General features: G+C 39.9%; 1 protein-coding gene across 4 annotated transcripts in view; it reads right to left on the bottom strand.

The window, feature by feature from the left end:
* Positions 1-385: 385 nt before the first annotated feature.
* The window catches only part of LOC124171687 (DNA-directed RNA polymerase, mitochondrial-like), a 343,150-nt gene continuing 318,053 nt past the window's right edge, over positions 386-25,482 (bottom strand). For 2 of the 4 annotated variants that reach the window (XM_046550928.1, XM_046550930.1), the window contains 2 exons: positions 16,640-16,731; positions 386-1,083 (listed from right to left, as the gene is read on the bottom strand). In XM_046550928.1, the coding sequence (XP_046406884.1) occupies positions 951-1,083; positions 16,640-16,731 (225 nt within the window). In that variant the 3' untranslated portion in view covers positions 386-950. Of the gene's footprint in view, positions 1,084-14,499; positions 14,566-16,639; positions 16,732-25,482 lie in introns of all 4 variants that reach the window. The other 2 variants (XM_046550929.1, XM_046550931.1) reach the window with 2 other exon arrangements.

The raw sequence follows: 25,482 nt of genomic DNA, 5'->3' as shown, positions 1-25,482 counted from the left end.
TTATACAAGTACAGTCAAAAAAATTTAAATGACCAGAGGTTCAACAAATGAATTCTTGTACATGTTTAGATCAATGCTAAGATTAAATTATCAAGGAATTCCAAAATTCACACAGATCTAATAATCAGTGATGACACAAGGAATAAAACAAGGCATCCACTTTCCCATCTTAAAGAAGCCCACCTCATCATAGCCCACCATTATTTGATGGCACACTTTGAGAGCTGCCTTGTAAGGATAACACAATTTTCCTGACTCTAAAGGCCGTTATACATGGTGAATGATCATGCTGAATGGATCATGCGAGCAAAATAGAACATGTTCTAATTTTCACTGAATGATCATGCGCATGACGGTTAATTTGCAAATTTTTCCACTATACAAGGCAAATGATTTCATTCGCATGATCATTCACAGTGTATGGCGTATGGCCTCACGGAAATAATACTTAAAACACCAAAGCCATGATTACACAGCCATTTTCAAAAAAACTGACTGGCATACAAGTCAGGATACAATATCCTGGATGAGAGGTTTAAAGATTGAATAAAATACCACATAATAGTTTTTTTCAAGTCAAATATCTCAAAATTTAGTATTAATTTCCCAACGACATGTGTCGACTAGAGCCACTAAACCAATGCTCAAAAACTATTATGAACCAGAGACAGGCAATATCTTACCTTATAGCTTATAGATAGATAGCTTATCATTTTTCCAACAAATGCTTACAAGGCACACCACTCAGCAGAGTCCTTTCTAATGACTCTCCGACAAATGTGGATCCAACTTCGGTTCCAACTTCAACGTGAAGTACATGGTCAACTTGTGTCAACTTCATTGCTCCCAGAAGTTGGCCTCTCACCTGGATAGTCCGCAAACTATTCAAACAATTGCACTCAGGCACAGGTAAAAACACTGATTAGTTCCTACAACTACTGTGGGCTAACTCAACTGAAGAAATAAACAGAGTCCAGAACACTCCTCAAATCAAAGTCACCCTTTTTGGGCACCTTTGTAAGCACAGCATTCAGTTTTCTTTTGGAGATACCCACGATGCTGTCATCACTATCATCAAAATCCCTGAAAGGGAAAACAGTTATCAGCTGCAGAAATTGGTCAATCACAAAAAAATAACCATTATATACCATAACAAGAGTATGTGAGTAAAACCCTTCACTTAATAACATAACCTAAGTTCCAGAAAATATAAGTGGGGCATGCAAAAGCACTTCAATTTACATACTCTCTGACAGAGTCGCAAAATGCCCAACCAGTTCCCAATTAACACCAGATCTGCACTTCTGGAGCAGATTAAATTCCTGGAACAAATATTGAACTGAAGTTCTTGACCATCACCTAGTGGGCACATGAAAATCCAGGCTTTTTATGCAATAAAATAGCATAGGCAATAATGAGATACAATTTCCATGTGTACAACACAGAAAAAATGTTGGTGCTCCAAAGCCTAAAAATGAATGACTGTATAGAAGTTCTGAAGGTTCCAGTCAGTTGCATATGCACCAAATCAGCTTTCCAACATGCACTAAACTACATCTGGCAGTAGGGATCACGAGAGGAGGATAAAGGAAAAAGACTGCCAAACTGAAATATTCTCTTTCCGAGGTGATTCAGGGATGGGAACAGTTACAGTTCTTTGAATGTAGCACTGCACTTACTATGGTAATTGAAAGAATGCTTTTCTCCTTCCTTTCTATGGCTTGCATTTAGTTTGGCCTTCATTTCTTCCCAGTATTCTCATTATTTGATAATAACCTTGCATGTACAAACCCAATTTCTTATATTGTGAATATTAATGCCTATAGTGATTGCCAATATTAATTGCTTTTGGGGTAACCCACATCAAGACTTTAAAATGGCCAACATTTCCTACCCTATGTCAGAGACCTCAGCAGCACTAATGACCGCGTCACCTCCACTGAGCAACAATTTATACGTGGTGGGTGCTGGCTGAGAATTTCTGGGACATCTATCTTTCTAGAAATGACTGGAAGCCCTGTTTTGCTATTCTTCTGCCTGTTGTCACTATTGAAGTTGTTTCTGTCCTTTTTAATTTCAATGGCCTCCCAAAAGATTCTCGTTTTGAATTGTTTTTCCTAGGCGAGAATTTCCGGGCTGTCTATATCAATGGTGTAGCCTTGTGCAGCATGCTCGGCGACCACTGATTTATCGGCGTGGCCAGTTCAAATCGCTGCACCATGCTCCTTGACTCTGTTTTATTGTGTGTTCACTCTAAGTATACATTTCATCGCATGTACTGAATTTTATTTGGTATAATCCCTCTGTAACCATATCTTCTCTTCCTTTGACATTCCAGATGATGTCTCTTATTTGAGCTTAAAAACGATTTTTATCAGTTTTTCTAAGAGCCAAAAATATTAACCCATTTCCACCCAGAAAACTTTCTCCTTTCTCACAGACAAGATGCGGGAGGCTCGACTGTGGTGGTATGGGCATGTGGTGCGTAGTGATGAGAACTCCGTGGCCAAAACAGCAATGCGGCTGAGTACTGAAGGACGCCGACCACGAGGACGACCAAAGATGTGCTGGCTCGACAAAATTAAGGCGGACATGAAGACCATCAACGCCACGCCAGTAGACGCCCTGGATCGAGCCAAGTGGAGAAGACTTTGCAGAACAGCGGACCCAGCAATAGCGCGGGACAAACGCTAGGATGAAGAAGAAGAAAAGATATTCCCTAGGTATTTCGCTGGAATCCTCATTCCATAGACAGGTGAAACTTACTTCAGTTCCAAAAAATGTCCTCAAAAAGAAAACCACGGCATCACCTTATTCATTAATCTCTAGAATTTTCCCTTCATAGTGAGCAACTGACTTTTAGCTCCTGAATCTAGCCAGAATCCAATCTCCACTTTGAATGTTAGTCATAGAATTTGTTAAGCTTTTTCGACTCATGCCATCTTGTTTCAGGCATTAATACCATGTCGTCTACATCCTCCTCGTCAGAAGACATGATATCCAATGCCCTATCATAATCAATCAACAAACTGAAGTAAGCTATCTTTATCAGATAAACCTTCAAAATAAAAGTTTATGAGAGGACTCTAATTAAAAGACCTAGTTTTATAAACTTCGGTGTTTTGCAACATTTATTTAAGAAAGTTTAACGCAAGAACTGCCAGACAGAAACTAAAAGTTTAACGCAAGAACTGTTAGTCAGAAACTAAAAATTCAATCCATACTTCAACCTCCTAGCCTGGGGTAAGTGCGACAGGGGGTCGCACTTACCCCAGGCAACGGGGTCGCATTTGCCCCGGAAGGTAGGAATGGATGGTTACGACGGGGAAAGTGCGACCCCCCATCTAAACTAAATATAATGACCCAAGTTCCTAAAGTTAAAGTAAAGCAAGGAAAACCAATCCATGAAGAAGAGAAAACAAGATATAGTTCTTACCTAACACCTCCGATGCGTTGATTCAGAGGGAACTGCAGTATAGCCTCTCCTCACAACCAACTAAGACTACGAGATGAACGGATGGGTATATTTCCTAAGCATGTGGAACGAGAAATTAAGGGATAAGTATTACAAAGTCGTTGGCTCTGGTTTCATTACTATATGTAGAATATGTTGCACGACCGCCACCTGCTTCGAGAACAGAAATACGATTTTCCTGAAGGGGGGTCGCACGTACCCCGCAGTCGCACTTACCCCACCTCACCTTACTTGCGATGCCTGCGGTGTAAACCTGAAGTCGTGGAAGAAAACACTCCAATCCTAAGCATCTTAAGAAGTATCCCCCGCATGACATAACATAGACGAAATGGAAATCTTTTACAGCCTACTCCCCGACAAAACCACTGCAGTACGATGTATTCCTTGCAATGATGCTTCTGAGGTAGGTAGTGCGCTTTAGCAATGGTGTAGGATGTACGACACAATGATACTCACAAGGAGACATCGCCAAAGTGATGTTCAGGATCTGGATGCGGATGTTATTTTCTGAAACTATATAGGTAAGGTAGAAAAAATATCACGGCTTTCTTCCACATAGGCCCGGGTTCGAGAGATATTCACATGTAAAGATTTCGCGCAGTATGACATCTGTTGAGTAATCGCTAAATCTTGAATACGGCTGTGGCGGCGAGGTCTAGGGTGCTAATCTTGTAACCTGTAGTGGGTGTCACGGGTTCGAGTTCCAGTGTCGACAATATAATTTTCTCTCTTATAATTTTTGAAATAACCGTTGCATTTTATCTCCATTCCTTTTCTTTAGTTACTTTGAGATTTTTTAATTTTCATATCAATTCATAGATTTTAAATGAAACTCCGAGTTGAGCCTTACCACGCGATTTGAGGACATATATAATAACTTACACGCAAATTTCCGAGGAATTTGTTCATCCTCGCCCTAGCAATTGCTCCCACTGCCTCTTCGTATATTTGTAATCTCAAGTCTTTCATCTCAACAAATAAACACCAGTGCCTATCCTCACATTCAGTTACTGACCCTAGCCAGTTTCCCCTCCTAACTCTCGTACAATGACCCTGCTTTGCAGCAGCCTACTCAAGCCGTTCTTGAGGTCTTCTTTGTTTAGCTCTCGCACTCGTTTTCACACAATTGGGCCTCGGCGCCTCATTCAGGGATTATCGAGGGTCAGCTGTGGAGGGAGGGTTGTTGGGACGGAAGTCTTTGAGGGACGCTAGAAGGCAGGTCATATGGGAGACATGGTGAATGGAAGGATATTTTGTAGTAACGATTAAGATTTGTTGGGACGAGAGTGGGTTGGCTGTGGAGAAAATCTAATAGAGGGAAAGCCAAGTGGAAAGGATATTATGAATAAAAAACATTGAAGCCGAAAAATACTGGTGCTTCAGAAATGGAAGAACGACATTGAAAGTGGAGGCACACGCGTCAAAAACCGGGGAACGATCCATGAATAGACGTACAATCGGTTAACTGATGCGAGGCAGAGGTGTGCATTGGTGCACATGATGAGCACACTACACGGAAATTCACGTATTATTAATTATATACGTCCTATAATTTGCGTGGTAAGACATCATTCGGAGTTCCGTTTAAAATCTATGAATTGATATGAAAAAAAAATCGCGAAGTAACTAAATAAAACGAATGGGGATAAAATGTTAAAAACAGTTACTATTTCAAAAATTAGAAGAGAGAAAAAATATTGCCGACACTGGGACTCAAACCCGGGACACCCACAACAGGTTAGGGGACTAACGCCCTAGACCGCGCTGCCACGGCCATCATTAAGAGATTACTCAACGGATGTCATGATGCGCAAAATCTTTACATGAAAATATCTCTCGAACCTGGGCCTATGTGGAAGAAAGCCATGAAACTTTTTCTACCTTACCTATATAGTTTCAGAAAATAACATCCGCATGCAGATCTCAAACATCACTTTGGCGATGTCTCCTTGTCAGCATGAATTGTCCAGATGGACGTATTTATTCTCTGTAGCGGATACAATTAATAGTCACGATCACAATATACTATTCACAAGGGTGAACTATTCGCATCAGTGGTCGGAGTCGTACTGGCACTCTCTTCCGTCATCCGGGCGGCCGAGCATTCCTCGTGGCCAGCGGAAGAACTCAGAGAACAACTGACTCTCGTTTGGCACCATGTCGTAGGCATACAGCACCGCCACAGAGGGCATATGTGAAGAGCTGATGCTGCACTTTTAGTTTATTTAATTAAAGAAATTCTGCATTCCTTTTTCATGTTTCCCAGTCATTATTGAGAATGTTTAATCAATAAATTCATACTCGTGAGGTTTTTTGGCCTTCCGGTCCATCAGATGCGTAAGCCTTTCCATTTCTTTGCCGCAAATATTACCCATATGAGTTATATTCGTCACTATTTCTTGCATCTTGCTTTTGTTTTACTTAAGTGACATATCAGCATAATATCTGCGTTATATTTTTTCGTGAATTAATATCACGTTGATATCTTTCCAAATATTACCAATTTTTCTTCAAATCGTTTTTATTGCAGTGCTGTGGTAAACTCAGTGTATTATTTCAAATACGTCACGAGCATAACACTCAAAATGGACATTTTTTTTAACCATGGCAATTTTGATCAAATCATTTTGCATGATTAGCAAACTTTTTACCGTAGATAATGAAGATATTACACTAAATGATAGAAATAGTCCTCCAAGGCAGGATCGTTGTACAACCTTCCACCGTTTTCGTCTGCAGAAACAAATGCATTAAGTTATTTCACTTAACTGCTGCTTAATGTAAAGGAACAATAAACATACGCCAATAGAAGCATTTGAGGTACTAAATAGCCACGATACAGTTTTATCAGTTATTTTTAGAATTTTCAGTGGAAAATACCAAAATAATAGAATCATCACATAAATGCACTAATTAAGGACAAAAATAAAATAAATAAGTAGAAAACAAATACAAGGTAGAAAAATGGCTTCGTAGGTTGTGCGTTGGCATAGTGATTGACAAAGCAATGCTTTGCATGATTTTTATTCAGTACGGCACTTACAAATTGTTGGAATGGTTAGTTGTTGTTTAAGTAAGGAAATTTAGTGATGCAAAAAACATCGCCTTTCGTCTGGATTTATGCTTACGTTTATCGGATAGAAATTTCTCTGTCACCACTCCTGTTTCTGTGTAACTGTTTGCAATAGGTATATTGGCTATTATTTGCTCCACCTCCGGTAAAGCGACAATTCACTATTGCGAGTGTTTATTTGAGCACCGTGGGGTCTCGTTTTATCGAGGTTGCACTGTATTTGCTGCATTTAGAAATGGAAACAGACATGAAGCCAAGGAAAAATATCCCTAAATGGATGCTATTGCATGCCATCCGCACCATAGCAAAGTCCTGAAAAGAGATTTCCCCCACAACAATCTTAAATTTCTGAAAATTGGCTGGGTTCCCTTGGGCTGAGGAAGGTTCGATGCAGCTACCCTCATAGCATTTTTAATCCTACACGTGCATATCAGGCCTATGGCTGATATGTTACATTTTATCATCAGAAAGCAGCTGCAGATGAAATTTTGGAGGAAATAAGAGGCTAGGCAGACGATTATCAAAAATACTTAGAACTAGTTGCTGGATCACAGCTCGTAACATTCAGTTACCATATTGAAAGAGATGAGGATCATCAAGCTTCAGGCTCTTCTACCTGCGTCGGAGGAACCAGAGGCTGAGACCAGTCACGACCTCAGTGGCGACGAAGATGAAAGTGAGAAATTAATTCCACTGCATAAGGATAAAATTTATGAAGCCCTCGAATCATGAAGAAAATTTGATTTGATGAACGACCTTGACTCCCAATTCAGGTACCATTTATCAAGAAGCAACAATCATGGGGGAAGAATTCAACTTTGGCACTCACAAAACTCAAGGTATAATACCGTATAAGTGCGTGTAAGAGGCACACCTTATTTCCCAGAAATTGCAGCCAAAAATGGGGGTGCGCCTCTTACACAAACTTCTTATATTCCCCCCTCCCCTTCACCGGTCGCAGGTCCAAGGGGAACTGAGTGGCCTTGGTTTTCAGCATGAGTCAGCTGCATGCAGTCAGATTTATACTGCATATAGTAATCGCATATCAACCGTGGAGAAACACGTAGTTTTGAAGGACATACCTGGTTAATACAGTAAACTCTTGATTTTACGAAGCAGGATTTTACGAAGTTTTCGATTATACGAAGTGATATTGCGGTCCCGGTGAAAAGCCTATGCTAAATACATGGCGCTATTCGATTATACGAAATTTTTTGAATTTACGAACCTCGGCTCGGTCCCTAGGAGCAAATGGCATTCGTTTATACGAACTACGGCGAAAAATTTGTCAACAAAACTAGTTACGCCGGCGTAAGTAGCTAAAAAATCAGCGCTTCCAACTGTGGTCCATCAAAAGTGCGAAATCGTAAATGATAATGCAACTTTGGAGAGAAATGGGTCGCCAAAAACCTCAGTGGGAATTTAGGGGGAGTAGGAGTTCAGTTAAAATATCGCGGCTGACATTATGCCCCTATTTACGTGCCTGTTCGTAAACATAGCATCGACAATAATTCGTAGTTTAACATGTCAGGAAGGTCGCGCGGAGTATTTCGTACACCCCTAATTAACCCTTTGCACTGCTGTGAACGTACTTCGAAGACTACTTGACTACTTTTCGCCGAAGCACTTCGAAGGGTCCCTAATCCGGGACCCTTTCCTCGACGAGCTCACCCTCGCTGGCCCCTGAAACTGGGCTATTTTTTAATGCATTACCTGACGCAACCCTGGGTTTCAAAGGGCAAAGGTGCCATGGGGGAAAAAGAGTAAAGTGCGTGTTACTGGGGGGCTGTGCGTCAACCAAACAGGCACGGACAAAATAAACCCGTTGTCATTGGGAAATTTGAAAGGCCACGGTGCTTAAAACATGTAAAATTGGAAGCCCTCCCCGTTTTTTACCATGCAAATAAAAACAGCTGAATGACCCGAGAAATTTTCCAGCAAACGGTTATACGTCTACAGAGAAAAATTGCTGGAGAGAACAGCAAAATTGTTTTAATAATGGATAATGCCACCGTTCATAAATACGTGGAAGATCTAAAATTAGCTAATGTTCGAGTCCTCTTTTTACCCCCGAACTCGACTAGCAAGTCCCAGCCCTTGGACCAAGGCATTATCCAGGATTTTAAAGTCCTATACCGGAAGAAGCTTGAGCGGTATTACTTGCGATGGATCGGTATGTATACATTCATCTATTTTGCTCATGTGCGTTTGGATATCGATTTAGATATTTTTATTCATGATTATCATTCCTTCAAATCTATTTGATACTTTTATAAATGGGAACAGAAATTAATAACATCCCGAAATGGACGTTGATACATGCAATCCGCGCCATAATATCTTTTCGTGTATATATCGGCCTTTGTGAATGAACAACTTAAATATCTTAAGTACTGGGCTCTATTTCCCTCCAATTTATATTTCAGGCTTCTCGTAATGAAAACGCACTTCCAAGTCTAACCATGAACTTTCTTCTCACGCGCTTCCCCGTTCTCCCATGCTGGGGTTCTGTATTTCCAAAGCCGTCCCTTCCCTCCTGCCGCCTTTGGCTGATCTTGCTGACACCCACCTTACGCATCCCAAACCCCTCCTTCCCCAGCATTTCCCATTCACTCCCTCCCTAAGGAGACTGAGCTTGTGTGCGTCGCAAAAAAATACGGCCCCCAAAAGTAGACTGAGGCAGAGCTGAAGGCCATTTCCCCACCCTTCTTTGTCCTGCCCCCTCCACCAGTCCTTGTGCTGACCACACTTCTTCCCTCAGGCAATCCCCATCCCACTCTTATTCACCCCACCCACTGGGAACGTTCCCCGATTGTGGAGAAGGGCATGGTTCATCTTTACCTGCAACGGGGGGAAGTTATTAACCGGAGAGAGGCGGAAGAAGTATCTTCCACTATCGGGAAAATGGTGCCGCGCTTATAATTGTCTCTCTTCTTCTCAGCTGACTTTTCAATTGAAATTAATTTCTTTGCTCTTTCCACACTATATTTATTTTCGATTATGGCGCGACTATTTTTTAGTGCTAAAACTAAGAAAATCTTTTCTCTATGTCAATGATCCTTTGCCTAACTTTCAATACGGCGGAGAAAGGAACACGAAAACTAAATGAGGTGACGGTACAGGTTTTTGCGTGTCATTTTTTGGGAATTCACGCTAGCGAACCAATACTTAACCACGTTGAGAAATGATAAAACGTCTCTTGTAGGAAAACAATCAATGTGGATAATAACGTTTCTATCTATATTTCTCCGATACTGTAAGATGTTTCTCCTGTCGTTTTCCGGTTGGAACCTTGCTCCTGTCGGCATAAAAGGAGAGAAACATACTATATGAACAGGTCACCTCACACCCGGTATGAAGAATATAGTCCTGATGAAGAATTAAGTCTTTTATGTCAACGTCTGCGAAGATGATGGAACACAGTAGTCGGACGGAGAACTCAAACAGAATTTACTTCAAATATTCGCCAGAAGATAATCACATCCTACGTTATTTATGATCGTAATTGAATCTCAGTGAAAATAGAGCACATTCTGCTGAAAATACGAAGTAACTCGAAATATTAACTTACGAAGGTTATTTTGGAAACGGGCTAAGACCCTTGTTTTTCTTTTTTTCTCGTCACTGAGCGATTGAGGGCGACATAATTGGCGGTTAGGCCGGCTGCCGCTAAAATTCCGTGGGTGTCAGAAACAAATATCTATCTTCTGCATACTTAATAGTAGCTATTGGCTCCTAACCACAAATTTGTTACTGTTAATTCTTATAATAAACATTGCAATTCATTATTTGATTACGTTTTCTAAACTGGTCGGGAATTTCTTTAGCGATCGTTGATGTTGAAGTTATGAACAAGAAATGGGAATTTAATGGTGGTATAATTATTTAACGATTTTTCACATCATAAATCGATAGCAAAAAGCCTTTTCTATGAATTATACCGAGAATAACCACCGAAAACATTTAAATAAGACCACTAAAGACAAAAAACGGCGGAAGAAACAAAAGCGAACATTTTTTTCGTGACTTATGAAAAAGGTTTGAATTTACGAAACTCGATTTTACGAAGTGCCAATTTTCCGGTCCCACTGACTTCGTAAAATCAAGAGTTTACTGTAGTCAATATCTCTCTTGCCGAGTAATTTCCATTACGCTGAGGACCTGATTTTCCAAAAATCATCTTCAGACGCTAATATGAGGATTATTGCAACTGAAAATTATATTGGTGTTAAAACCAGCGCTTTAAAAAATTCGAACGAGTGTGTTCATTGCTGGACTAAATGGTGGACAGAAGAAATCGGAAATGCTTATAAGTGAAGAGCGCTGAAGGAGAGGTCGAGGGGAAGGAGAGGTCGAGGGGAAGGAGTGCACTCCCTCCCCTCCGTATTTCAAGCTACGAGGCTATGAGCGAAGGAGCAAGGGAAGAACACGTTCGATCTTGCATGTGACGTCGTTGCCTTGAAAGCGAAGGGGCGAAGGCGCAGCAATATGATATACGCAGTTTGCGTTGCCTGAAGTTTCCAGTCCGTCTCGCCTTGCTTGAATGCGCTTATGCTACGCTTGTTTCTGCCGAAATTGTGCTGTTGTGTAGCATTTGGCCTCCAGAAACTGGGAGATCGATCAAGATCAGTTGGTGAGACGGGGTAGGGATGACACTCGTTTCCATTGTTCCCCTGTAACTTGATGTTTTCCTATTTTCCTGTGGGGTCTCGGAAAGGAAAAAAAACGGCGGAGGCATTGGCTGATGGAGGGCCGAGTGTGGTTCCGTTAAATCTACGACGTGGTTATTATCCCACGGCGCTGAGATAACCCCGGTGCTGAGATTGTTGTCCAAGCTCTTGGGAAGGTTCATGCTATGTGCCTGTCGTGTTTTGCCTAAAATTTTCCACAGCTGCAATTCTATTGCAATACTCCTGCGAGAGCATTTTTACAAAATTGTTTGTGAATAGGACAAGCATCGTAGAGCAACGGCGTATGCGAACAGAGGATCGGAACTCTTTCTTCTCCCTCTTATGCCGCTATTACCGCCGCAGTTATCAAAATTTCCTCCTTCAACTAGTATTGAATGAGGAAAGGTCGATAACTGTCGAAATTCCAGGCGTACGTCCGCGGCACCGTGCGATAGTATAAAAAAATGCCGCAAAATTTTTTTCTTCATAGCTTCGATGCTCAAAATAGGGGTGCGCCTCTTACACACGCTTATACGGTATCTACTACAATTTCATTTTTGCATTGGAATTATTTTGTGTACTTATTTATCTGAGTAGTAATTTTTTAGGTTCCAGCCACAACCTATTTTGCATTAAAAAAACCCGGACACAATAGCTTAAGTTTTTGGGGGCAATGATGGCAGCAGAAACTGGACCTCCAGTAAAAACTCCAAAGCAGATGAACTCCCAAGATTATGTCCGCATTTTAGTGGAAAATTTGATTCCCTTTTAACCTCAGGTTGTCTCTGAGGAGGAGGAAGTGATTATCATTCAAGATAACTGTCCCATACGCATGGCAGCCACGACAAAGAGGTTATTTGTGGGGAATCAACATGAGGACCATTGGCTGGGCCTAAAATTCTCCAGACCGCAATACCATTTGTTTCAATCAGACAGATTTGACCCTCACCTTACAAGTTGGCCATGGATATCTCGCAGCTTTACCATTATGCCAACTCATGTGTCCAATTGCAAATTTTTAAAGTCATTGCACTGGAATGGAACAGTCTTCTAGCGTCACAAAATCAAACTTTATTGTAATATGCAGAGGCATAATTAGCAGTGATGCTGTGGCATATATTCTATATAATTTACGTTATTTATGCATCATCATAACACTACATCATGAATGGTAAGAAAATATAAACTCCATCGTTTCAGGCTTTACTTTGCGAAAATCCATTGTACACAATAAAAGGTTATGGTACTTTTTATTGTGCAAGAAAATATACCTAGACAGATTGGTCAATTTACAACAGAAAGTAAATTGAAGTCTGGAGGTGGATTTTTTATCCAGCATGAGCTGCACAATATGTGTAGCATTAAGCATTTCACATATACCATATAAATTTCCCTTAAATGATGTAGTGATAAAGACACTGCGGAAGGTGGGAATGATCATCAATTTCCGTCTTTCTGGTACAACAGAAAATACCAAAACTCCATTTCCGAACTTTGGTGAAAATGGCACCACTCAATTTGTTGCAATGCTTTTGAATTCCTCAGTTCCAGACAGAAATTTCTTACCTCATAGGATCATTAAATTTTCCCAAGTCCCAAATTAACACTGAATGGCCAATGCCACCAAATTGCAGCCACACAGTCAAGAACGACAAACACTCCCAGCGAGGGCCTACTCCCCTTCCGATCTAAAAGAGAATTCAAGCCCACCAAGGAGGAAGTTTTGACCTATGATTGTTATGATGAGGTGGCACCCCCCACCAATTACTCAAACAAAAAATTTTTTCCCACGCTGCAAAGGAAAGATCTGGGAAGGAAACAAAGGGAATTCTGTGCTAATGCATAATTGCCCTAAGGACTGGGAGGCCAAATGAATGCCATGGCCAATTCAGCGAAAATGATCACTTCAAGTTTGCCAAGCTATGAACTATCACAAGACTCCTCAATAGTAACTCATGTATTTAGGAAAAATAAATATCCCTCTAGAGAGACCACTTCTATGGAGCTCATTTCCTTTTTTCAATGCGCACTAAACTGTTTTTTTATTAATTATACATCAGTACACTAGCCGTACTAAGGTGCCTTTAAGATTTATCTGTGGCTTCACAATTGAAAAATCTTTACGAGTGCAAGGGTGTTGCTTGCTGTTTTGTGTGTCACCTCGGTTCTGCTCTCGGGGTAACAGAAGAACTAGACGCCGAGTCACGTTGGGCCGAGTATTTGAAACCTTGTATATACACCTTGGTGTGGGATCGGTCTCTGCGGATTTCTCCAAAACTCTATGCCGTTTAACACGTTCGCAGCATCTTGGCGTGGGAAGGTGCAAACTCATGCGGCCATGTCCAGCTAGGAAGACGCCAAGAGGGTCATGGGACGGACGCGACACTGGAGGCAGCTTCTTGGAGGGCGAATGCACGGGGAGTCTTGCACTGTGTGTCCGAGGGATTGAATGTACTTCTGCTCTGTGAATAAAAGGTGTTAAAACCAGACGTCCGACTTGTCATCTCACCGTGCCTTCGAACCTGGGCCTTTCTATTAAGCTTAGCACTTAAACGATTAACAAAATACTGAATATATGTATTTCTGTGCGATTTATATTTTTCAATTATTTACTCAGTCCTTACACTACGTTAATATGTATGAGGTAATACATATAATCCACAGTTAAAGAAGAAAAAGGACCACAATGGTATTTTTTTCATGTTTTTCTCAGCCTCACACGATGCTCAGTAAATTTGGCCTTAGGGCATTAAATTTACAACAGGTACTTCTACGGAATACATTAAAAGACAAGGAAATTATTTTCACCAATTCAGTCTAAACCATAACATTAACTGACTTTGAAAAGAAACTTATTTCTTCTACATGCCAGTATCATCTCCCCCCCACATGGGCACAAAAATAACATTTAAACATAAACAGGTAAAATGAATTCACTTGAGAACGGCCCCAGGATGTATCCTGTCACATTCCATTAGTAGTGGTAATGGTGTCTCATGGCTTGGGAGGTCCCAACATTGAGTCTGAATATGCTTCACTTCTTTTTCATCATTCCTTTTTACTTATTCTTTGAGAGAAGCCTGCAATTCCCCATTATTTCCACGATTTTCACTGAAAATTTTATTTTTATGCGAGGTAACTGCTTTATGCCTATGCGACATGTGGTGTTTAGCCATTTTTTCACACGGAAGCCTCCTCTGATTTTTGTTATGTCCGGGTCGCAACACGACACACGTATATTTGGTTTCCTCTTATGTTGCAATATGATATTCTGGACTTACATTCTTACAATTCAAGCTCACTTTTCCAATCGGATACACAGCTTTGTTTGCAGAAATTTCAGCACTCTGCGGAGTAGCAAAAGAAAAACATAACCAGAAAGTTATACGTTTTGCCCATAAGGATGGATAATTCTCTTGCTGGGTGAAGTAAAAGCAGAGTAAACCAACAAGATGCTCATCGTGATCATCTTGTTATACAGACATGATGGGTTGTACATGCGACCACTCGTATAGCTTCCCTAGCATGTTTTCCCTTTCCTGCTCTGCAAGGGAACCACATAGGAGCAAGTGGGCGCTGGGAGTGAGCTTCCAGATGCCACAGCAGTAGCTATGGAATTGTGCCCATAGTGAGTTATTATTATTTTATGGGGAATGTTAGGATGACATAATATGGCAAGAGGAGAATTTTATCTTTTAATCTGTGGTTTGAACTTGCGTATGTTGAGGAATTGGTAAAAAAAAGTGCTTATTGCTGGTTTGAAATTAACCAAAATACCATTCCAAATTGTGGAAAAAGTTGTCATAATAGCCAAAAACCCTAAAAATTGAGTAAAAACCAAAATTGTTCAAAAACCACAGAAATCTGCATTTGCAAAAATCAAGCCTAATTATGTACTATTTACAGTAGACTCTCATTAATTTGAACATGGTTATCACGAAGTTCTTGTTGTTACAAAGCAAATAGTTGGTCCTGACAAAAAGGCCTATCCTAGCTACAGTAAAAGAAACATTATTCCGAAATTTTCATTTTTACGAAATTACGAACCTCAGTCTCGGTCCCGGTGGTTATAAAATGAACTTTATTACGACATTCCACGCATAAGCCAAGGCATTTAGGTGGATATTCACTACGCTAAGTTTTAATAATCACACCACATTTAAGTTCTTGTGTGCTGTGCCCAAGAGCGTCAATTATGGTTCTTTATTCAATGTACATGCAACATCATATAATAAACTTCATTCCTGTGGAGTCATGGTGACCCACTCATAACCGCTCGTAAATTGGACATACAGTTAGTCCTCTTCCTTCGCACATTTGGTTTACGAATTTTCTGAGATACGAGCATTCAAAATTTTCAAATTTCGAATTTGGCACCTTTCGATTTGGCCGATGCTATGCGGTGTGGCGTAGAGGAACTCTCACTGTGGGCACAATCTGAACAAAGTATCATTGAATCCGGTGTGAATTTTGGAACTGTTCAGCAATTTGCCCGTTCCTCCTTACTGCGAGGAGCGATTTTTTTTTCGGCTCCAGCTGCGTCGCATGCCCAGCTAGATCAGTTCATAATATTTTGAATTCGAGCACGATTATGATGCAGCATTGAATTTTGCAGGATAACTGTACTTGTTAATTCCTTTCATACAGTCCGGCCGGCGAGAGTTGCCCGATGACAGCACAATAGGAGGGGCAGATAACCTTATGCCAGCATGGTTTACAGCCAATCGCTGTCCCCCAAACGCACCCTGGCCTAGTCATACAACGTTGTCAAATGCATAAAGAGCACTGAAATAAGCCTGATCCACCCAAACAAGCCCTTTCTTCGAATCACCAAACCAGGTGATTCTTCCTCTGGGTCCTTCACGCTCGTCGTCCCTTCCGGCTCCTTTCTTCACGGAATCCTTTGTAGGCGTTTCCCTTTCTTACCTGGCAACCTCTCCCCCTTCCCGGCCTAGACCATTCTGCCTAACATCGGACAACTCTCGGCGGCCGGACCGAAGGTTTATGAACTTATGAACAAGGTATTGGGACGCATCCAGTTCATGTATCGGACTTCCTGTATTCGGGAAGATATCAACCCTCGATTGCGTCGTGCTGCATTCTTCTGTTGAGAAACTGAAATGAATTTTCCTGTTTGTATACATATTTCAGCATAATTTAATTGCATTTATTAACTACTGTTTTTTTTCTGATGATTCCTAAAAGAAACGTTCATACGAACTTCATTATTAAGAGCCTCAGGTTTTGCGGGGCCACGAACTTCGTAATAACGAGAGTCTACTGTATTGTTGAAGAAAACGATTTGGATTTTAGACTCCAATTCAATGAAAACAAAAGACTTATGATTCAGACCATCAAATTTTGGATTTAAAACCCATGAGCAGCTAAATATTGATCATTAAATAACATTCACAGACTCACTCTTCTGGGTAACCATAATTCTGGACCAAAAATGAAGAGAGATCCTCAAGGATAGGCTCTGAGTGGAGGGCAACAAACTGCTCTCGACAAATCTGCAAGACAAAGAAGGCCAATACACAGCTGAGTTTTCTCATTCAAAATGCCAAATATGCCAGTTGTAAGACTAAATCAATAATTGAAGGAAAAATACAATTTAATCATAACTAGAGTAACGAGTAACGAGCAAAAGGAACAAATATGCCCACATAAAATTGATTACAATGGGTTTAAATCAGGTTGACTGTCAACTCATTTGGGAAGATGGGAAAAACACACAAAATATATGGTTGGAAAGCTATCAAGAGTAATTTATTTTGTAACAAAATCTCAAAAACTGTGCGCCAAACAACTATCTCAGATAATCTTATCTCTCTTTCTTTCTAAGCACTGTAATGGTTGGCCCCATTACACTGTGTGCTCCTGGCTAGATTTTTTCTCACCATCCATTGACCTGACCATACCCTTACCCCATCCCCTCAACACTCGGCCCATGGATGAGACAGTGTGCACAAGAGTGAGTGAGGAAGATTATTAAATTGAAGGTTTAGCCATAAATGTTTCATCAATTCATTTCATTCATTTATCCTTGAGTAGTTGCAAAAGGGTTATGATATTTTGTAAAAACATGCCAGTTTCTGACATAGGTACTAATAACCATGTGTGGTAAAATAAATGGGCCAGTGCGTGTGTGTGTGTGTGTGTGTGTGAGTTTCATCCACTCAAGGGTCGAGGGGGCAAGAGTCCTCATCACCCCCTGCCACATTCTTCTCTACCCTCTACCCAGGTAAAACTAGGGAGCATGAAAAATTGTGCAACCCACCACCCGCTCAGTCTCTCTTCAAGAGGCCCACTATTCTTGCACTCCGTGTCACATGCCGTAGGTTTGCCCCATAGATCTCGTGTGGGACGAATTCAGAAGGATTTTTTTTCTTCATGTACATAAATATATGTTTCTCCAGGCACAAAGTGTAATTTGGGGGTGGGAGAGGGAGCATTACAGCACCCTCCTTCATGGAGTTACATGTGGGGTATTTCCACTCATGTAGAGGACATTTTGCTTTGGCAAAACAGGTGCGTAAAAATAATGACTGATTCCTCCTACAGAGAACATTGAAAACCACTTTTTATCAATGTCAAAATTATTACTGTGATCAATCAATACATCTGTTTCTTAATTTGTACGAAAAATAATTTGCCCCCTCTAAATTTTAGAAACAAAATTCATATCTATAATACATGGAGTAAACAAAACATATATATATATATATTATATATACACACCTTAGGGATGTGCGAGTAGTGCTTTTTGATCTCTAGTCGCGAGTATCGAGTCGAGTTGAAAACTACTCTCGAATATCGAGTCGAGTGGTGTAATTCTTGAACTACGCAATACAGCAATGCATGCTCCAACATATTCTCATTTTTTTCAATCCCCTTGCGAATTTTCTATGTCGAATGCTTAATTTGATGTAAAAAAAGGAAAGATAACGAGGAGCGTTGGTGGTAATCAAGTCATAATTAGGAGATGAATAAAAATAAATGTGTCTTAAACAGTTCCATAAGCACAATTAAAATGAATTAACCTCTAGTAATATGTCGTCAATGTATGTATCCCAACTGCTCAGAAGAACCTTCAAGAAAGATATTTGTACAATTGTAAATAAGATTGTATACGTACGTATACCTACGATTGACGTCCCCACATTAAAATATTACTGCCTAGTGAAAAATGTCTTCCGAAACACATTTGTGCAGCTGAACAAGCACTTTCTTTCCAAAGTTGCAAGGTTTGGGAACCTTGGGAAGTTTTATTAAAAGTTATACCAACGATTTATATGGATCCTGAATATCATTGGAATTTTAGTGGATGAAGCGAACGAACTATAGAACTTACCTTTAGCTTTGTAAATAAATATCTTCATAAAGAGCTTAGATAGCTTCAGAAAAAGAAGTTTTCTTTATTCCTTACTTCGTTTAATCAACCATAGGCTCTATTCTCTGTTAGTTCAAGAGGGAAACTAAATGCAACAAAGGAATAAACAAAAATGAACATTGGACGTACTTAGTGCTCAAAAAGGCTAAAAGATCTGATGTCAAACACCGGGAAAAACTGGCACTGCCCGCTGAAACGTAAAAGTAGCATTTTTCCCATAGATATCCTAACAGTTTTTACGTATTCCCTCGGCGTTTGAGTGAAGAAAGTTTGTTAGGGTACAAAAGTATGGGATAAGAAAGTATGAGCTGTGCTGTGGTCCACTCCTATTACTCCGAAGATGGTCAGATGCTGCAGCTGACATAAAGGTATTAGGCACCCATGGCGACTACTTCAGTGGTTGACTGCTACGAATACAAAAGCTAAAACTCCTTGGCCAAGGCGTTAGAACAACTTCATAAACGATATTACCACACAAGTTTTATCATAGCGCCTCCTGTCGGCAGATTTCCGAACTTACTGGCCTCGACAGCTCTGTAACCAAAACTACATACTCGACTCAGCATTCGTAATACTACTCGAATCACTCCAGTTGAGTACCAACAACTCGACTCAAATTTTTTAGTACTCCCACATCCCTATTATTCCTTATCAAAAATTACCTAAATCAATTTTTAAATTAATGCCTTGAGAATGTGCATATCAAAATATTTAACAGACTTCCTTCTCATACTAAGGACAAGAGCATGCTGGTTGGTTCAACATCCATTCTGTAAGTTTTTCAATAGCAAAGACGTTGCATCCATGCAACTTGCTGACAGGGTGTTTTAGGTATTTTGTGTATAATAATTATTATATGCTTGAATATTTTTGTGAGTAATTTCAACTGATAAATGTATTTATTTAATAATTACATTCATGGTTAGACATTGTGTATTTCAATGGTCTAATGACAATAAAATTTATTTGATTTTGATTCAAATTGGATACTGAGCATGGGAAGGGTAACAATGTCAATCGATCACTGACTGGTAACATTCAGTCATTCTTGGAAAAACTTGGTCTCTTGCTTGATAAGATCTATAATGCAAACTTAGTTACTCAGTATTTAGTAATTACAGGTGATCTAAATATCGATTTATCTTCCAAGGGTTCAAGAAAAAACCAACTGTGTAACCTTCTACAAACCTTCAATCTGAGCGTTCTCAACAATATCCCCACCAGATTCACTGCTCACTCCGATACCTTATTAGATCTTATTATTACCAACTTTGACTCTGCTTCTGTGAGAACCAGTGTCATTGAATGTGATTTTTCTGATCACTACCCTGTGATTGCAACTTTCACTGCTACAATTCCATCGTCACCTCCTCTACTTAAAAGCCGTACCTTTTCCACTGCGAATATATCCTACATATTTCCTCAACCTTCTCAAAACTGAAACATGGAATGATGTTTTCAAATCCCCTAATTTCAGTAGCAGCTTTAGCTCTTTCTATGATAAGTTTCTTCACTACTTCAACATTGCTTTCCCCAAAATCTCAAAGAGAGCTCATCAAAACAACAATCAGAAAAAATGGATTAATGACGAAGTACGTCAGTATTCTGCCTACAAGAGAGATCTCTACCTTTCGAGTCAATCTAGTACCAATCCCTCCTTACAAGCTACCTATAGTGCTGCCAAAAAGCAATATCAATTTTTCCTTAATAATGCCAAAAGATCTTTTAACAACAGCAGGATTTTGAATGCAGATAACAAGAGCAAAGAAATTTGGAATATTATTAACAGTTCCAAATACAATCACGGCAAACCACCATTAAAATTAACTGAACCTTCTGGTGAGGTTACCACTGACGTGACTCTACTGTGCCATAAATTTAATGATCACTTTGCTCTGCCTCCTTCATCACCTAACACATCTGGTGCTCTACACATCCCTACGGCTTGTAACTCCCTTTTTCTTCCGCCATGCACTGACACTGATCTCAAGACAGTAATCTTTGACCTGGGCTCCAAATTCAGCTCTGGTTTAGATGAAATACCAAACTTCATCCTCTCTCTTTCTTTCGAATTTATTTGCTCCCCACTTCTTCTCCTCATTAATAGCTCTCTATCTCTTGGTATATTCCCTGAGCCACTAAAACATTCTAAAGTGATTCCTCTCTTCAAAAACAAAGGCAATCGAAATGACATTAATTCATATCAACCTATATCCATTATTAATGTTTTTGGGAAGGTATTTGAAAAAGTATTCTACAAGAGGCTTCTCAACTACCTAGAATCTACCCATACAAAAAAATCTGTGCTGCGACTGCACTAAATCTGCACTGTAACTGGACTAAACCCTGTGTTTAGCACAGTCACAGTACACTTTTCTGTACTAGACTGTACTATGGCAGCTAGAATTTGAGAATAACTGTACTGTAACAGTGCTGGATCACTGTGCTTGAACTGTGCTAGAGCTCAGACTGCACTTTGACTGGGCTGGGTAACATGACTGGAGCTGTACTATGGCTCAAACTGGACTGTGACTGGGTTGGGTAACTGGACTGGAACTGTACTATAGCTCAAACTGGACTGTGACAGGGCTAGAAAACATGACTGGAAGTGTACTGTGGCTAAAAGTGGACTGTGACTGGGCTGGGTAACATGACTGGATCTGTACTATGGCTCAAACCACTGCGACAGGGCTGGACTTAAACTAGTCATTGACAGGAGAAACTATTTCCTATATTATTTCATATAACGATCAACTATCATTTCCATGAGAATATGAATGCGTAAATTATATACAAATTTATGTTGACATCACAGCGGCAATGCATAGCTCCAGCTTGCTTATTATTTTGGTAAAGTATGGTCAAAAGAACAACTTCCGCCGATACTCAGCCATCTTTGTTAGAGCATTGGTTGGCATTGGTGTTGAACCGGTTGTAACATTAGTTGTTTACGTGCTCTGAATTCTACGCTGTACAATGGATACGTCGATGTAAGATCGACGCTAAGAACACGAAGAAGTGAACTTTACTTCAATTATATCAAAATTAGCTACTTAGCCGGGAATTTTTCTTGCGGGTGAAGTGATATCGTCGATTTTGCTGAAATCCGTGTGGTTCGCGATGAATCAACTTTCCACGATTGATTTCGACGACTCGCAATCTACTCCTTGCGAAGCACGAGAGAGTTGAAAAAATACATATCTTTATTTATACTCTGCTGCTGGAGGTAAGTACTCAACTTCTCTAAAATTAAATTCAGACAAACTTAAACAGTCAAATTTTGACGTCACACTTTATTAGATATCAGTATGTAATGTTTTTTCCTTTTAATTTCAGGAAGGAAGCCAAAGAGGCAAATGAATTGAGTGGCCGTGCCTTAACAAGACTTTCATTTTTATGTTTATAATCATGAGTATATTTGTATTTAATAAATTTCTTTTATTTTCATATCTTATTGCCATTTATTGTGCTCCACGGCGTTAGTACTGAAACTTCATCAACAAAAACTATAGAGGTAGGCATATTTGTGGCAACTAGACAAATAGCACTGAAGTAAATTTTGGTGGTTTTTATGTTGAGTGCCCGTTGATGTGCAGAATAGGATTTGTCAATTTTTCTCATAGAACCTAAGTGCTTCGATAGCAATATTTTTAGTACCATAAACTTAGTTCATATTAAGGAAGTGGAACGTAACAAATTCAGTGAGTGTCTGTTAGGAATATGGTTTATCTTTCCTTAGACTAGTCAACATTCGAATGAGTGTAGTCGTTTTGGCCACTGTTATCTCTTTGCGGTTTCCTGATTGGATCAGGCAACCAATCTTCAAACACCCAAAAAGGGAACTACAGTAAAACTTCGATTTTACGCACTTCGATTTTACATCAAGTCTCGTTTTTACGCAGCGGCACTCAAGTCCGGCCAGAAAGCATAGGGAATTGCAATGGTGAAACTTCGATTTTACATCTTTTCTTGAATTTACGCAGTTTTTCGATTTTGCGCAGCATAACCCCATCCCCTAAGAGGTCGCTAATCTTGATTTTACGCAGTTGTCTTTCGGCTTGTTTTGAAAATCCGACTAGAGCAATATGCAGTTAGGTTATTATTTCGTCTCAATGAGTTGCAAAAATGAATCCAGGAACGGTTGAAATGACGTCGCACTGTTGAGCGTGAAACTAAAAACATCGCGAATCTAATTATTGCTTCCCCGTGAGCCCTCTCAGTAACATTTCAGGCGCCATTACGAACGGGAATGTCGCTCTTAGTTCAAATTCGCCGAAGAAGGATATCGAAACCTAAAACACACGGCAATCGCTGTGTATGCGTAACTACTTTTGATTAAGACATGATCGCTGGAGATATTAACATTATCACCTTTCGTTTACCATTCGACTTATTGATCGACGCTGTTAATATCCAGAATTATGAGCTACGGAATATCTATCCCTAACGCAAGGCTTTCTAGAATTTTGCCGACGCTATGTTTTCCGTCGCCCCAGCGAAATATAACGGCGAAATGAGTCGTTAAAAATACTACCGTGCCAAAATTTTGGCTTCCATTGTGATCCAAAAAGGATAGTCGTACTTCTAGTATGGACGTAAGTCGATGGTGATTCAACACGATGGTAAAAGCAGCATGCATTGTCTCATTCCCAGGCTAACCCCACATCTGCGGGACAAATGGAGGCGAGGGAAAATTGCTTGCGCTGCGCGCTTATCAGAACCGACTCAACTTGTATCTCATTGCCAGAGGGTTTAAATTAAACATGGTTGGAACTTGAATAGCTATTAGCTTAACTCCGCTAGGTTGCAAGCGTTTTAACGGAACGGGAGTTAATGCCCTCTGAGAATAACTCGCGTCGCACAGTGGGCTGAAATAGAAAAAAGCTGGCCAAAAATCGCTGTAGCCTAAAGTACTGCTAAATTAATGAAAATTTTTGCGAATTGGGTATTTTATGGACAAAATGAAACTTAATTAGGATGATTTAGTCCAGAAAATTGTTTAGGAGGGCAATAAAATTTAAAAATAGTGAAAAGTTATGCGGGAACCATAGTTACCAGGGGCAAGTCGAAATTTTGATATGGGAATATCAAAGGAAAAACAGAATTTCTTCCATTTTTATCTATGTTTAAGCTATCTCGTAGCTACTCATGAGGTATGTGATGATTGAAAATTGCTATTGAGCCTTTTAAACCTGAAATTTCGGTCATTGAAACGTAATAATAAAAATTAATACCATTGACAAATATTTTATTGCAAATTTCTCAAAACAAAGGTGTGCCACATTTAATTCTATTCTGAGTCAGAGGATGAAGACTCCTCATATTCTAAAATATTTTCGCTATTCACTAGTAGATTTTTCTCCTCCTCTGGTAATTTTTTTACTTTAGTGGGAACCCCCGCAGAGTAAGAAATGAAAGGATATAACCTAAGCAGAAGCCTACGGTAAAGCTAATAGTTTGTGGCTATTCTAGAAACTGGTATATTTTTCGCGATATTCTCTTATATCCTTGTGTCGGGCTTCCAACGCCTCTTCGGAAAGCTGTCCAATGGGAAGTATGGCATTTTTCACAATTAACGCTCCATGCAGTTAAATTTTGTGAAGAGTTGGCGGCATATGAAACCATGGATAGAGTTTTACATAGATTTTAGCTGTTATAAGACAATAAGCTGAGAAAATTTGATCATTTACTCGGAATTCCAGTCGAGACAGCTCTCAAAATTACCGAGAAGCGGGTAATTAGGTCTACAGAAATTCCTGGAGGAAAATTGTATATGGCGTACTATTATGATTGTCGATTACTAATAATTTGCCACTCACGTAATAATAAAATCCTAACTGATTAACGATTGAGAAAACCCATAAAGTTGACTAAGTGAATTCCCTGGAGTAAAAATACTATTTCCACTTCAATATATTTAATAGCATTTAAAATCAATATCTAATTTCGACAATTTTCAATTTCAACTTCCAATTGCTTACATTAGAATATTTTTGGAACAAACTGCTTCGTGTATCTCTTATCATATCACTGAAGGAAATATTACAATTTACCTGAAATTTCAGCTGATAGCGCTGGATTTACGAAGTAGCATCTCGTAGTATTGCCGTCATTGGTCGTACCAAAACCTGCCTTTGGTAGATCAACAGTAAGACCCAATCTGGACAGGAATGCGTTTTGAACAATTTTTTTCATTAATTCATTCATAAATATGATTCAACTTCAGAAATCTACTATTCACTCTGGTGCACTTTCGAAAGTATTGACGCAAGCAATATTTTTATTTTCTTATCTCCCAAAAAAGATTTTTTTGTGTAAAAACTCCAATATGATTCCTTCTGCTTGATGGTCCCCCTTCTATTTTCCAAGATCACACTATGTAAATATTGGCGAGTCACTAATGCTGTATCCATAACTGGGCAACTAAACTGTGAACGTCCTTCGACACCCACTTCAACAAGGAATACTGAAGGGAGACTGATGCTGAGCACTCGGCTAGAAAGCGTGCCAATCGCATAGACGGCATATTTTGGGAATACCCAATTTTTAGAATGAAAACACTTGCACGTGTTTATAGCAGAAGAGCAAATCTGGGTGCATAAAGGGTAGCCGCCGAGGACAAAGGGCTTGGAGAGCGCGCGAACCGTTAGGTTTTTTACCATCCGCACGCGGCTCCCGTGGAAAGACCCAGGGGTATAATCGTCAGAAGAGGGTACAAACCATAAATACACCGCAAATTACATTTAGTTGAGTACGATGCACTCACAATTAAGGGAAAATCCAGTCTCTCAAACGGACTACGACGCATGTCATCCTAAGTTCTCGAGTGTCTACGCTGTGTATTGCGGGTCATGGAGCGCGACAACCGCCC

This window comes from Ischnura elegans, chromosome X (assembly GCF_921293095.1).
Source record: "Ischnura elegans chromosome X, ioIscEleg1.1, whole genome shotgun sequence".
NCBI lineage: Eukaryota > Metazoa > Arthropoda > Insecta > Odonata > Coenagrionidae > Ischnura > Ischnura elegans.
Note: the sequence above shows the minus strand (reverse complement) of the source record. Positions and strands in the feature narration are given on the sequence as shown.